This window comes from Ambystoma mexicanum, chromosome 4p (genome assembly GCF_040938575.1).
Source record: "Ambystoma mexicanum isolate Mex_15411 chromosome 4p, UKY_AmexF1_1, whole genome shotgun sequence".
Classification (NCBI taxonomy): Eukaryota; Metazoa; Chordata; class Amphibia; order Caudata; family Ambystomatidae; genus Ambystoma; species Ambystoma mexicanum.
In genome coordinates, this window is record NC_090927.1 from 51,979,522 (window position 1) to 51,995,038 (window position 15,517).

The 15,517-nt window shown below is 46.4% G+C and overlaps 1 protein-coding gene across 2 annotated transcripts in view; it reads right to left on the minus strand.

Annotated features, from left to right (window-relative positions):
* Nucleotides 1–611: 611 nt before the first annotated feature.
* LOC138452978 (zinc finger protein 300-like) overlaps nt 612–15,517 on the minus strand; it is a 154,167-nt gene continuing 139,261 nt past the window's right edge. For both annotated transcript variants that reach the window (XM_069605351.1, XM_069605352.1), the window contains 2 exons: nt 13,785–13,895; nt 612–2,192 (listed from right to left, as the gene is read on the minus strand). In XM_069605351.1, the coding sequence (XP_069461452.1) occupies nt 889–2,192; nt 13,785–13,895 (1,415 nt within the window). In that variant the 3' untranslated portion in view covers nt 612–888. The remainder of the gene's footprint in view (nt 2,193–13,784; nt 13,896–15,517) is intronic.

Here is a 15,517-nt window from a genome sequence, read left to right on the forward strand (position 1 = left end):
TCATATACGCATGTTTGAAAGACCCCAGGTGGCCTGGGGTGTCAAAAACAACTCCTGGTAGCCATTGGTATCAAGCTAAGCATGCCCAATCCGACTCCAAGCTAAATAGCTCCTAACTCCCAGCACTTTAATGGGCATCCATGATGGGGAACTAGGATTACAGGTATGTAAATCCCACATATATTTATATGTCGTAAAGGACATATAAATACACACACTTTATTTTGGAGGGCACGTTCATGCTTCCCACTGCAAATATTCAGGCGACACGTGTTGCCATTCATTTTGTGTTAGCCTCAACATCAGAACAGGTCAAACTGACGCACCCTCACCTTCTCGTTGGATGCCCCCTGCACAGCAGGTACCCCCAGGTAGCAGCCATTTCAGAGTAGACATATTGTAAATCTGCTCCCCTCGGTGCCAGCACTGAACATCTGCACTCCTGCTGCTCTGTGCCTCAGTACGGAATGATGTAGCTCCGTAACGCATTTGTGCCCAGGCTGTACTTATGTTCCCCTCTCCCTTCCCTTTCTCATTGGTAATGTTTGATGCGCATTCTGTGCAGACACCAAAATGTACATTATATATTGAAAAATGTCAAGGACCAAAGGTTTTGTTTAAAATAATCAATTTAGAGAGATGTGTTTACAGCTGTAGTCAGTATCTTGAACTTAGGAAAGACCTACAGAGCACACTATACACAATAGTATTTAGAGGAAGTCCAGTTTTTAGTTATTGCTCAGCCACAGTCATTGAGGTACAGGCAACTGCTTTCACTTATGCAAACTCCGCAGCTGGTTGCAAATCAGACGGAAGGCACTGGAGGTAGATCTACTTGGCAAGGGGACATAGGCATGGGTCCCCAAAGACTCTGCTGCATGGGGACATTCAAATGCAGACAGTGAACACTTGTTCCTGACCGTGAGCTCTCTGATGCTTGATGAGGTTGGAGCGCACGCTGAATCTGCGCCCACATACGCTGCAGGCATACGGCTGCTCACCCGTGTGGATCCTGTGATGGATGACCAAGTCGGATCTCTGACTGAAGCCCTTCCCACATTCAGTGCACCTGTATGGTCTCTCTCCCGTGTGGATCTTGTGGTGCCGCACGACATGTGAGCGCTGACTGAAGCTCTTCCCACACATGGTGCATTTATAAGGGCGCTCGCCTGTGTGGATCCTCCAGTGTATGGCAAGTGCCACGCTGTGAGGGAAGCTTTTCCCACATTCAGTGCATTGATGCATTTGGCCTCCTCGATGCTTTCTCCGATGGTTCATAAACTGGGCCTTTTGTGAAAAACACTTTTCACATTCAGTGCACTTAAACAGTCTTCCACCATTTTGTTTTCTACGATTCATTGCAAACCAAAGTGATTCGCTGCGGTTAAGGCTTCCCTGTGCACGTTCATTGCATGTATACGGGATTCCTCTTTTGTCAATAAAGTGATGTTGCCCAAAATATAAGTCATTATTAGGTCTGTCATTGTCATTTGAAGTACCATTATATGATGCATCATCTGGAAGGTTTTGCTGGTGCAGTCGAAAGGAAGATGATGGGCTAGTAGTGTTGTTCCCAGAATCCGCACATTCCCGTCTGTACAGCTGCTGGTTTAGCCCAAGAACACTGGTGCGATCAAGGCTGCTGTTGCAATGCTCAGTACGTTTAGATGGAGCTACACCAGTGTAGAATATCTCATGCAGAACAGGAGTCGGGCTACTACTGTCGTTTTCACATGGATAGGTTACCCCCTCTTTCTGCATATGTTGCCGCAACCCAAATGGAGAATTTGCTCTGGGAACATTCTCAACAGTTTGGTTTCTCAGATTCACTGAGGAATGTTTTGAAAGCCAGGCCCTCTCTTCATGTGGGGATCCTGGGTGTAGTTTGATAACCTTGTTCGCTCTCTGGTGCCTGAAGTGATTTTCAATCCCATTGCGGCTGCCACCATATTTAGTGGAGATGCACAGTTCAGCCCTGTTGTGGCATGCTGCAGACAATTCTGCATCACCGTCCATTTGGCAAGGCGTAGACATCTGCCTCATCAACCCGTTGGGTCTTTGGACATCTCTGTCATCTTCCCCATACAGAAAACCATTTGCTCTGGACTTCCCTGGTCCCTCGCGGAAATCCCACTTTTTCACAGCATCTCTACACCGTCTCATCTTTATGTTTCCATCCATGGATTTGTCAACTGTTGGGCGAAAAGATTCAAATGGTTATTCACAGTATAAGTTAAAGCAACAACATCATGAAGAGTGCACAGCTCAAAACTCCCCCGCACATTTCTGCTTTCCACAGAAACACTGCTTACCCTGGAACCCTCATTATGATGCAATTACCCTCCCTTGGGCAGTGGTACCTTCAATCTGGCATGGACTTTAGAAAGGCCTGGATGGAGAGGAAACACAAAATAGGCTCCTATGTAGGGAAAAGGCCCGAAGAGCAGATTTTCCCATCTACCCTGTCATTTAAACCTGGTGGGCTTTAGGACCAGTCTCCAGATGCCCTGTGTAGGAAGGTCTCTGCCTGGCAGATGAGGTACATTTACCCCCCGTGCATCTATCCACATGACACCGGTGCTAGGTAGTCCTACATCTGCCTCTAGCAAAACAACATCCATAGTATGGCATGCAAAAGGTTTGGTCTTTCTATGGGTATTTTTTGTCTGGGATCCCCTGGCTCTGTAATGATGATTTATCTCAGCGGAGCCTGGAGGAGGCAGCTTTGGCTGCATTAGCGGTACATGCCTATTCAAATGCAGTCATTGGCTGTCCATCAGCTGTGTTCAATGAAGGTGTCTGAAGGTACGATTTCTGCATGAATGGAGTTATTTTATTGTAGAGAAGCAGCTGTATATGTCATTATACCCCACCCCATCACCTCCTTGATATTGAAAGAACAAGAAGACACTGTGCCTGACCCCAGTATCATCCCAATACCACATCGAAGATATGAGAGACATTACGCACTGACAAGCCTATCGAATGTATCCTAGTACTGAAGTGGTAGAATGAAGTCTGCAGACATCAATGGAGCTAGAAGAACTAGAAGTGAAATCAGACTGGTGCAAAGTGATGTCATCAAGAGAAGACACAATGGCACACTGCAATGATATAAGAATACTTAAAGAATGAAGATATAACTGAAGAAGCAAAGTAAACATATACGAATATGAAGAAACCATATACACGAAGAAGATAAGTAGGAAGATATGTAGCAAATGTAGTTAATCAGAAACGCAAGGAAGATGAGCAGCATAGAAGCTTGCTGCAGTAGAAAATATAACACGGGTGAAGCGACCATGTGGAAAAGATGGACGTCGGCTCTGAATAATAGTAAGTGAAAAGCTCGAATGAGAGAGAGACCAAGGCTGCAGAGCTGACAAGTGCTGGAACATGAAACATGAATTTTTGCATGAACAAAGGAAAGCTGTTTGGCCAGAGATCAAGAATGCCACAGCAAGAAGCAACTGCAAGGTACAAAGGGAGTGAAAGAGGATAAGCAATATACGTAGGACATATTTCTCTTGGATAAAGTAAAGGAATGAACATTTGTGAATGCCAAGTGTTATACTATTAAAGATGCAGAAAGCACATGCAAGAGGGTGCAACCAAGTCTCCAGAGGCCAAAGGGAGTAATACAACCCAGCATAATGGAATCAAATAGCACTAAATAGAAAGGCAAAATGGACAAATTCTTGGCCTCCTCACACGTGTGGTGCAAGACCAGAAAACAAGGCCTATTCATTAAGCCCCAGACGAAGATAGCAATGCACCATAATTCCCTTTAATGTTCCAGACAAGAGAACATCTAGCGAGGTCAACTACAAGGAAGAAGCCTTGGCTGAGGGTCTAACTGATGAGAGATGGTAGGCTAATTGGCCAAGTGGGCAGTTGTCTGACGACGTTCCTCGCACCTGGGTTTCATTTTGCTTACACGCTGCTATCGAGTCGAATGTCCAAGGTTGGGAGAGAATCCCAACCAATCATGAGGGCCTATGTAATGGTGCCATACATTGTTGCAAGGGCCAATCCGCTGCTGTTATTCTGCTATTATCTGTATTATACGTAGTTAGAGGGAAGTTCAAGGCGTGCCTACCAGATATGGGGCAGCCAATAATGTTACTAACACCTAAATATGCTATAGGTATATATGTTCTGTAGGGGAGTCATGGTATCACAAGTATGACTCTGACACAAAAGATACCATTTGTAAATCCTTTATTAACTCTATGGGGTTTGGAAACACTCCTACTTTGCCCTATAACTAAGAGATGGGAGTCGTCTCGGCCATCAAATAATAAAGAAAACAGTCTTAGTCCTGTCTGTCAAATCAAAATGGCCTATACTAACAAAACCTAATGCCCGCTCTATCTCTTGTACAAAAAAGTACGTAAAGGAAGCATGTATATAAAAGGAAAGTCAGTGTTCGACAAATAATAAATGTGGCTGAATCAGCTCTCCTCCCCATGTTTAGACAGCATGGAATAAGGCAGTCTCTGTAGGCAGGATGACACGCTCGGGCTTTCACACTGAAACAGTTCGGAACATGTATCGAGGCCCTCCTGGCCTTCCACGTTATAGGCTCCTGTTCCAGTCTTGCCCAAATAACGAAACAAAAAGTTCACACCGGTCCCCCTCTGCCAGGCTCAGACTTTGCATAGTTCAACGTTGGTCCCTCTTTGTCGGGCTGAAGACCTTTCACAGTTGAACAACACTTGCCGGGGCTCCCTTCCCCAAGCTTTTTTACACTTCGTATCTCCCTCTGCCGGGCTCAGACTGCTTTTCGGATGTCGAAGACATTTTCAAATGTGCGTGGCTTCTTTTATAGACCACTGCAGGACCACTTCGACTCAGTATTCAATGCTTAGCTTTTTATCTCCCCTTCTCTCGGGGTTAACTTTGTTCACTTTCGTTTGTACAGTTCATTTACTTTTATCGTCTCAAACAATGTACCTTTCACAGACCCATTTGAGTGGGCTACTCCTTTTCCCCTGACCACTCCGTTACTCAGTATCGCTGATACCACAGCTGTTTTTGCTTTAAAGTTCATTCGCAGGTTTGCCTTTCCTCGCGTCTTATCCACACACGTGCAGCCTTCACTTGTGATATTTTGTTGCAAACTTCAATCTTTCTTAGCACATGTTAGTCTCTCAGGTCACTTGCCAACTCACCGGCTGTGCGTGGTTCTCTCTTGCATATTCAATTTCCAAATCACAAATCAAGGTTAGTACCACAGGCTTGGCCTCGCCTCCTGTCATTCACCCGGGAGGGTCGCTGGCATCCTTGAAACACAATGCAGTCTTCGATATTGGGATCTGGCCTTCTCCATGTGTCTTTCGCAGCCGTGCGGAGGCCACAAACTCCTGTAGAACTCATGGTGTTTTCGGGCCGCTGCTCTCGTCCCTTGGTCCGTCGCTCTGCTCCAGTAGGTTTGCCTTCGACCCAGAAGTTCTGCTCATACTCGTGTTCCGCCTTGCTCAGAGTGTGTCTCTAAGTTCCGCCTTTTGTCCGTGTGAGGAGAGCTAATTGGAATCAGGTGTATGCACTGGAAGTAAAGTGCCTGACCCGATCAGCGGGACATGTCCAGTACGATGTATAAGAGTAAGTCTCAGGCGCCCGCTTCCTCGGCCTAGTGTTTGTGTAGACAGGGGTGGGGAGGGACTGGGACATTGGAACCTACCAAATAGGAGAGGTTGGATGCACAAAAAAGGGGGGAATACTGCGTCTCACTATTGGCTGCCTCACCCCCACTCCCTGTACACCCCCCACCCAGGTTATCCTCCTGCACTGGTCCACCCCGTGGGTATGTTCCAAAGGAGATGGCTGTGCCCTGGCCACCTGAGAGAGATCCCCAGGGACTAGCGGGTGAGACACCCTCTAGTTTCTCACAGTTCCCTTAACCAATCTCGCTGTCCAATAGGTTTTATTTGCCACGTAGGATGATGTCATAGCTGACCCACATTCCGGTATAAAGCCTTTGTGCAATCTAATTGTATATGAGAGTGTGTGAGCTACAATCTGTTCGCCAGATTTCCCTACTTTATTGAGCTGATAATAAAGTAGTATTTTGCCATATTCTTTTGAGTCTGGCCGGTTATTTGCATCCAAGATCATTTATTATGGTAATCCCATTCTGCGCTTAGAACGCTCAAAGGTGCTACTGCACATTAGCACCTGGGTGGGGGAAGCCAGCAAATGAGATGGCTAGGAACGCAGGCTTGAACCACCGGTACAAGCCTGCGTTACAGGCCGCATGGCTGCCAGCATTCCCGTCACCATCTTCCCCCTGCCCTGTCACTATTTTGTTTCTCCCTCCACCCCCTTACCTTTTTGCAGGCCGCCTTCGCTCCTTCCCCTCGCCTTCCGCTGGCTGCCATGGAAAGGGAAGAGGGGCTCCATACAGAGCCCTGCTTTCACTTTCCATGGCAGCCATCTTGGAAAAGGATTTTCCTTCCTACAATGGGACGCTGCGTGCATCCCGTTGCAGGAAGAAAACCCTTTTCTTTAGCACCCCGGGGTGCTAATGGCCTTCATCCCCCGTTCCAGGAGCTGGAACGGGGAGAACTTTCTGGATCTCTCGGTATCCAGCCCCTGAAATGGGGGATGAATGCCACAGTATGGATGGTGGAACCGCATACTATTCGGCAGCATTGAACGGTTATAGGTGAAAGGATCGAAATACAAAAGGATCGAATGGCATTTTTTCGAGTCAAAAGGACCGGAAAAAAAAGGGTTGAATGCATTTTTTTTAATGGGGGGGGTTCCCCCCAACCCAGTTTTCTTTAAAAAAAAAAACATTTTTTTTAACTATATTACATTTTATTTAAACGAAACATTAAAAAATAAACCTTCGAAAAAATTGTTTTTCGATCCTTTTGACTCAAACCTTTTGTCATTCGATCCTTTGTATTCGATCAAATGACTGGACACGCATTGAACAGCTGTTTCCGTAAACAGGGCCTCTCTCTCTCTCTCTCTCTCTCTCTCTCTCTCTCTCTCTCTCTCTCTCTCTCTTTTGAGTTTACTTTACATTGCACTACAGTGTACCAGTTATTTTATTCACTACCACATACTGAAAATGGCTGCTTATTGTGGTACAAAGGCTGTTCTTTGTGCTGTGATAGGGTCATGGGCGTGACCCAGTCAGGGGAAATAGGGACTCCTCTCAGCCAGGGGCAGGTGGCCTACCATGGTTTTCATCAGAGCCAGTCCTGCCCCAGAGGAGGTGTGAAGGAGTTGGAAGGGACACCTGTTTCTGTTCTCCCTGTTTGAGGCAATGTTGACTGTACCCATTCTGGCCATTCTGTTTCTAATCTTACAGGACTACCCATCATCGAAGGCCCTTCAGGGGATGGGACTCCCCAAGTTCAGAGACCGAAACCTCCAGCTTTGCAGAGAAAAGGAAAAAGGCAGCAGGAAACAGTTATGGATTGTTCGGGTAAGTTCAGAGTAGGTGGAATAACAGCACATGAGAAGGAAGAAGGAGGCGAGTGTGGAGGTGATTTTTTGAGAAGGTGAGTGTGATGCTGGGAATGCATTGCAGCGGCAGGGGCTCCATGTCCTTGTCCTGTACTCCCTTATCATGTGTGTTCTGTATTATCCAGTTGGGACTCCTGGCAGCGCAGCTCTTCCTCTTTTTGGTCATGGTGAACAGAGACCCTTAGGATACCCTTATGGCACTCAGGGGTGGGGGTACAACCCTGTACCCCAAGTGTATGTTTGTGGGCACCTGTGTGTTGCCCACAGAGCAGGGTATGGGCTGGTGGCAGCTCCAAGCTGAATTTGACAGGTGCTCTGAGTATCCTCCATTTTGGGATACTCGGGCCCTGGCATAGGAATCAGGGGATTCCTGATAGGCGACAAGATGGCCCCTGGGGTCTCTTGCTTTGTATTGCCTGTTGCCATGTTTTCCCAAAGATCTGGGAAGCCCTGACTCTGTCCCTTCCCCTGACTGGCTGTTGGGTGGAAGAACCATATATGGTATTGTGGGTGACGTCCAGGCTAGACTGGCTGGAGCCTTCCCAGTGACTGCATGTTGTGCGTACACCATTGGGGTGGGGCCTGTGTCAATAGAGTGTGTGATCAATATGCATACTATGTTATGGGTGTCTGGTTTCTGTGTGTGTGAAACAAAGAATGAGACAGCCGTGCCTGAAACTGACATGAATGCAGTGTGGTATGCTAAAAGGCTGGGTGTAATTTGATGTGAAATTGTTAATCTATACATATTTGAGCTAGCCAGGGCTAGATAGTAAGTTGGCTAACGCTTTGTACATAAATATGTGCTACTGTGCCTTGGAACTTGAATGTTAACTTATGTAAACAGAAATTTACAAATTAACATTCAAGTGCCCAATATGCTTTATTGTATGTCTCAAGTTTTGATTTTTTGTGTTATTTCTCTGTTGCTGCTCCTAAGTAGGATACTGTTGATTATTATCAATCTTGTATTTATATATCCCTCTACATTAGAGGTTGTCAATATTGTTTCTTCATTTTTTTGTTTACCTTGAAATGTTGACATACTCATTTCATTGCATTGTTTACTAATAAAGCCAGTAGAGCAAATCTCGTCTTTCTCTCTCTTTCTCCTTTGTTTCAAACTGTGTCTATTGACTTCACACAGATCTATATATTACATACTAGCACACTTACCATGTACACGACACATAATGTGATTAAGTCACATAGCATTCCTTAATGCTGAATACATTTAGAAATAATTTTTGAAGCAATCACACACGGGAACACCCTGTTGTTGTTCAGTCTGGGTGCTTGCCCCATTCCACATTCCTTGTTATGTGTCTCTGGGTGGAAGTGAATAGCCTGAATGCCTGTGAGCCTGATTGAATGCCTGCCTGCATGAAGGCCCTTCTGTGTGATTGGCTGACTGAGCCTGGCTCAGGCAGAGTGAATGAGGAACAGATGCGTATATAACTGGGGACCTCTCACTTCCCAATTTGTTCAGAAGCTGAAGTTGAAACTTGAAGCTGCTTATCCTTGAAGCCCATCTGGAAGAAGAACAATTGCTGCTGCTTTCCTTCGACCCAATCTAAAAGCTGACGAGTACGTCGAGGACTGATCCGAGAGAGGACCTGGCTAGGAGACTACTCACCCAGCGACAAGGGAGCATCGTGCAGAAGCTGATCTTCATTGAGGTACCCTGGAAGCCAGTCCCGAAAGGCTGTTTACCAGAGAAAGGGTTCACTGATACTCTTGAAGTAAAGTACCAGGGCTTCGAGGCCATTGAAGTCCATTGCCGTCGACCAGGGTTGAGAGGATTTCCGTAACCGCAGGAAGCCGGTCGAGTCGTGTTGTGCAGAAGCGGGGACAGCTCGATGCTGTGCTGCTCGACGACCGGAGGCGCAATGCTCCACCTTGCCTAAGAACATTGAATGAAGGGCTCCTTGCCATCACTGTCCACCGCTATGTCCCATGGGAGAAAGAGGAGGTCGTAGACGACCGAGGAGAGTCCGCCGGTTGGTTTCCCTCCACCCGAAGCCAACAGAGAGCTGACGGAGTGAAGATCCGAAGTCCAGCCCATGGTCGAGTCCCGATCTCCAAAGCTATATCGATGCCCGGTGCTGGGCCTACATCCATCACTGAGTCATCTTTGTGGCACCAAACACTTTGCATCAAGGTGCACCACACACCTCGTCTTCACAGGACTTCCACGATCGATCGCTGAAGAGCACCGCGAAGGTCAAAGCTGCAGTCTCGACGCAAGTGTTAATCTTTCTTCGAGGAATCTCGACACCCTGTGGCTACTACTTTAAAGGGAGTCCACTCTCAGGGGATCCGTTGACAAACCATAAAACTATCTGTCCTAGGTACATTGGGGTAGCTGAACATTTTAACCAGGAAACAAGACTGTTTAAACATTAATGGACTGGGCAATAATCTTTATTACAGGTTGCCCAGGTGGTGGGGGATCCTCGCTCAGAACTGCCTCTAGGTAGAGATGGTCAGTATTCTGCCATTGTTTAACCCAACTTCTCTTCCTTCCTTTGATCTATGTTACTACCCATTGCTGTATGATTTGTATGCCACTATCACTGCCAGCAGGTGATGCATTTTAAAGGAGTAATTAGCTAAGTGTGGTACCACATAGACATTGTATATATTTGCCACATTAGAATTGCCAAAGTAAAAGTGTTTTATATAAAGAACTGCGTTAGAACATAACATAGTGTGTGGACATTCTTTTGTGGGGGGCCTGGGGACTACACTGTACTTAAGAACCAGCCTGCATCACCTCCTGAGAGCTTAAGCCTTCGTTGCTCGTTCATTGCTACCACAATAGAGAACCTTGGCTGGGGTGCTCTGTGCTTCTACTCTGCCATATAGAGAGCAGGAGTACAGATAACCCCCCTCCAGTCTTTACAGTGCGGTACAGCGAATGCACACTGCGGGGTCAGTGTGCATGAAAGCATAGCAGACAGGTTTATGTGGGATAATATAAGGGTGTCTGAGTAGGGGTTGGGTGGAGTTGCAGTAGTAGTACTGTGGAGGGGCTAGGAGAAACATCAAAGGGTAGAGGCAAGCTCTAGAAGGATCGAGAGACATCAGAAAGACAGAAGAGATAAGGGAAGAGAGTAGAGGTGGGTGGAGTTGGAAAAGGAGTGCAGTGTGAGATAAGGAGAGGGAGAGCATGACAGATGAAAGACAAGCAAGGCACAATCCCATACACCCCTTTAGAACACCAACAGGTGGATAGAGTTGAGAGCCCCTGAGGGACATTAGGTTGAAAAGGCATCCTGCCTTTAGGACCTCATATTAGGTATAAGATAGATCTTAGACAATAGGGGTCAATATTCACTATCTATGAACCTAGGGTCAGGGACACCGGAGGTATGGAGGAGCTGTTTTTTAAGACGAGAGAGAGGGGGATGGCCATAGGGCCCATTAAAGAAAACAAAAAACATTGAACTGGCAGCCATTTGCAATGAAGAGACTGCGTTCCGTGCAATGCTTGAGAAGGGGGTGGGGCTACGATGAGTTTTTGATACTTCACTTTGCTGTGGTACAACACAGAGGGAAACCGGTAATGTAGATTGGCTCAAGAAAACAGGTGATCATCTTGGCCAAGCAGCCCATCCCTCCAAAAATAACCAGATGTGTTCACTTGTGAAAGGTAGAGGGATGAAGGACCTTTTCTATGTTGGTTCCTGCCACCCATATGTATCTTCCAACTGTCTTCTCTTTGCTCTCTGGTGGATATCTGATCTTTAGGAAGAAGGTCAGAAATTTTCTTCCCCAACTGGGTTTAACAGTTTCTATGGGACTTCTTCAGGAAGGTAGAGCAATCTAGCACCATGGCTATTAGATTAGGTGTATGCTGGAGAATTTATATAATCACACATAGCAAAGAAAGCCCGGATGCAACAGTCACTTTACCTGCCCCCTCCTATTAACCCCTTGTTGTGCAGCCCTCCACTGTGTCTCCAAGTTAGTCTGTGCTCAATCAACACCCAAACTAAATAAGTACAAATAACCTTGTTTGTGATGTGGGAGAGATTACATATAGTGAGTGCACTTTGTATATTGCAGTTTCACAAATACTGTGTGCAGAGGACAGTCTCGGGGAGCAAGGCAGTTGTTGCTCGCCCTACTCAACCCTTCTTCCACTGCACAGCTCCTCCCTCCCCTGATCCCCCTACTCATTTGAGCTACCCCAGCACCAAACCTGTAACCTACGAGGTGGCTCCCCTATGTACAGAGCTCTTTTGCATCCAACTTAGATTTGTGTTTTTTAACTCCAGTACATACAGAAGCTCAGACATACTTTGCTGCTGCGAGGGAGGCGGGGGGTCCCGAATGAGCAGTGTGATGAATCTCAAGATGTCGTCCCTTCTCCTCTAGGGGGGAGACCAGTGCGCTCACAGCATACAATAATCTCTGAGGATCACCTGGGAAGGGAAGGCCCTTATGCGACTGGGTAATGCAACAATAATCTTCAGGAGACGCCGTATGACCCAGCTGCCATGATACGACTGATATGTTTTATTGTGGAACCAATCCAACTAATTCATTCATGCAGAGTAAAGGGCAAACCAGTATTGACTCATTATATCTGAAACCATGTACTGCGATGAGGAAGAGGACTGCAAGGATGATTTCTCTGGTAAACCGAAGTGAGCAGTCTAGCTCTTCAAGAAATCTGATTGATTCAGAACAACTCCCTTTCCCAACGCAGGAGTTTAAATGTAGCAAAGCTGAGAGCCAGAGGAGGGTCCCTCCAGGTAGCTCTGACACGGAGAAGACGCAGTCTGCCGGGGAAGGAGAGCCAACAAACGTAGCCTCGGATCCGGCTACTCTGAAGCTCACATAATGAATAAATGCTGGAGCGTATTACCGTGTCCACAGCAACACCAACGTGAGAGCCGACCACAAGGAGGGTGCAGAACGCTGCGAAAAACCAAAGAGAGAACAAGCCCGACGGCTACCGGAGCCTCAAGAAGGAATCCTACAGCCCAGAAGAAGTAGACCAAAAAACGAAGGTACATGGCCTGGGTGGAAGCAACAGGAGGTCCAGGGATGCCGGGAAAAGCATGGACAGGACAGAAGAAGGGTCCCAGTACATTTTGGTCCCACACACAGAGAAATGCACAAAACCAGGGGGTAGTTACCCCAATCAATAAATAATATATGGCAAATGAATGCATGACAAATAAATGCAAGATAAAATAAACATTAGCTTAGCAGGAGAGTGAACCAGGCTTACGTGGACAGCAATTCTGAAGTAGAGAACATAAGGCAGTCAGGGACTCCATATGAATGAAGGTTTGAACACAAGGAATGCTGCGCTTGGCAGGAGAGTAAACCAAACAAGCCTGAAGTTGCATTGCGAGTCTGGGACCCACACCCAAAAGAAAGACTAAGGATAAAAGAGTCTGGGACCCCAAATATAATCAGAAATAACACGGGCTGGAGCCCTACAAGAGAAAGAAAGTGAACATATGAAATAACTGGGACTTGGGCAGGAGAGTACACCAAGACCCCACAAGTAATGAGAGTCTGGGTTTCGCACCTAAATCGAAACCTGGAACCAACGGGCTTTAAAATCCTAAGACTGAGAAACGTGTTGTAGTAATGTTTGGGAGACCACTTTGTGTTTTATGAGAAGAGACTGGAAAGACATTTGTCCCCTTTGATGTCTAGGGGAGAGGAGCAACCCCCTAATATTGGATCATTATTTCTGGAGCATTGTTTTTGAATCCTTTGGAAGCCCGACTGGCTGAGAACATGTATGTTGGCTTGATGAACACTATTTTCTTTAGTGTGAGATCATCCTTGCACCACTCTGTTAGTTTATAGTGCGAGGGTAAGAAGTAGGTTTTGGGGACGTGACTGGGACAGACGTTTTACTTTTGGACATTCTGACTGTTTTCATTCGTTCTTTTGAGGTAGGGAATCCCCTCTTAGATTTAGGGCTAGAGAGGCCTTTTTCCCAACCTTTCTTGATCAATTCAAAAACATGCCACCCTTGTGTCCGAGCCCTGCTTCTGGTGCCTCGCAACAGCCTATAGTCTCAGTTGAGACCCATATGAAGCACAGGAATGCTCTAGAAACATCATTCCCACTTCCACGAAAGGTGATGGCCTTCTGATGTTAAATGAAACCACCTTAAACTGGTGTGACGAATTGTGGAAGGACGTCACTTTTCCCCAATAGGGAACCCTTCCCTTCAACCACCACCATGCCACCTTTGTGTCAGCTTCCTTCTTCAACACCCTTAAAATTTAGAGAACAGGTTTAAATAAATTGCAGCCTTTACTTACGTAGGACGGGTTCCTGAAGCGCTTTTGTTTCTGCATCATAACTTCTAATGGGTGAAGACTCCTCCTCTGACTTAATTAACACAACCAACTCAGAACTGCTTTCTGGAATGCCTAGAAAAAAATATTAGCCACGGGTTAAAGTGGAACGTTTTTGATTCCCTTTCTTGCAAGAGTGCACATAAATGCACATTCTTCCTAGGGCTAGCTGGCAGAGCTTGTAAATTTGTAATGTTTTACTTGACTAAACAAGCCACAATATAATACATCCCTTTAGAGGCAAATAATACTGAACAACTAGACACAGCGCAACTGCAAATCTACAATACAAACCACTATGCTTTGACGGCCAATCCATGCTCAGGCCAACTGGAGGTACTGAAATATCCCTTCTATGAGGGAAGAAATTCCAAACAACCTAGACACTACAACAGCAACCACCCTCGTGGTTAAAGTAGAGAAATCCTCTGACCCAAGTGTTCTGAGTGGAATTTCCACTGGCTTTCGTTATGGCCTGAGCCTATGTTTGCCCAGCAAAGCCTCCTCCAAACAACCTTGTCTGAGTCATGGCTCTCAACGTCTTCCCTGAATGAACGGGGTCCAATTTAAACAAGAGGAGGCTGTACCAGACACCCCAATCCACATCCCAGCCAGTGCGCTCCCCGATTAGGACGCTGCCAAACTGGTGCATGCATTGTGAATGGAGGGTTGAGGACACCAGAGAGCAACACAGAGGATTCCTTACTGAGGTTCGGGTGCAAAGCTCTGCCGCTATCCCACACGTCTAGCAGCTTCTTCCCTCCATCCATCGAGGCAAGTCGGATCGCCCTCCTCTGCTGTCCTGCAGCTTCCCTGAAGCTCTTGCACTGTAGGATTAAATGACCCAGAAGTGGAAACCTTGCTATTATCCTGGAACTGGACAACCGTGTGGCTGTGGTGCTTAGTGCTGCTCTGTCCCAGGACTCGACTTCTTCACATCCTTCCTCCAGGGCATTCTCCTTTGTGCTGCCCAAGGCTAAAGTCCTAAGCAGATCAAAAGCTTTGAAGAGTCCGCTTTATGACCTTTCACTGATGTTCCCAAGGTCACAGTCTGGAGGGTCATATCTGTGGGATCCTCTAACCTCGTATCCAGCATTGGTTCAGTCTTTCCAAGGCCAGACTGGCTGCCTACAGTCCCTGTTCCCTGAGAACTTAAAGCACAACCTCTGTAAACCTGACACTGTAACGGACCTCTGCATGCTCTCCCCGTTGGTCTGTGGAGCACACTGAAGTACTGTAGTCCACATCTGTAGGCCTCTAAATCTGTCTGGGGTTCCCACCTTCTCTACAAAGAGACCAATACAAATCTTTCCCCAATCCCCAGAGTCCAAAAACTGCGACTCTGCAACGACTCGTGGAGCTGCCTACAGAATATGTACTATTACTTTCTATGGACTGACATTCAGACTAATCTAAACTTTACCAAAAGACTCAAATGTACCTCCTTAGAAGATGGTGTGGTGGTTTAGCTTGACTTGTCTACTGCAGGCACCTTACTGCTTTAATACTAATTTCTGAATTCTAGCATTTACTAGTTATTGCATTTGCTAGTTTACCGAATCATTTTCTGCCACGTGCATTCCTTTACGGTGGGTTGATATTTATGTAAAGTGTACTTTATGACCACCTTTCACACTGCTGTAAAGAGTGGAGGTGGACTGCTCTGCCAGCTACCACTGAGGGAGGCAGGAAATCCT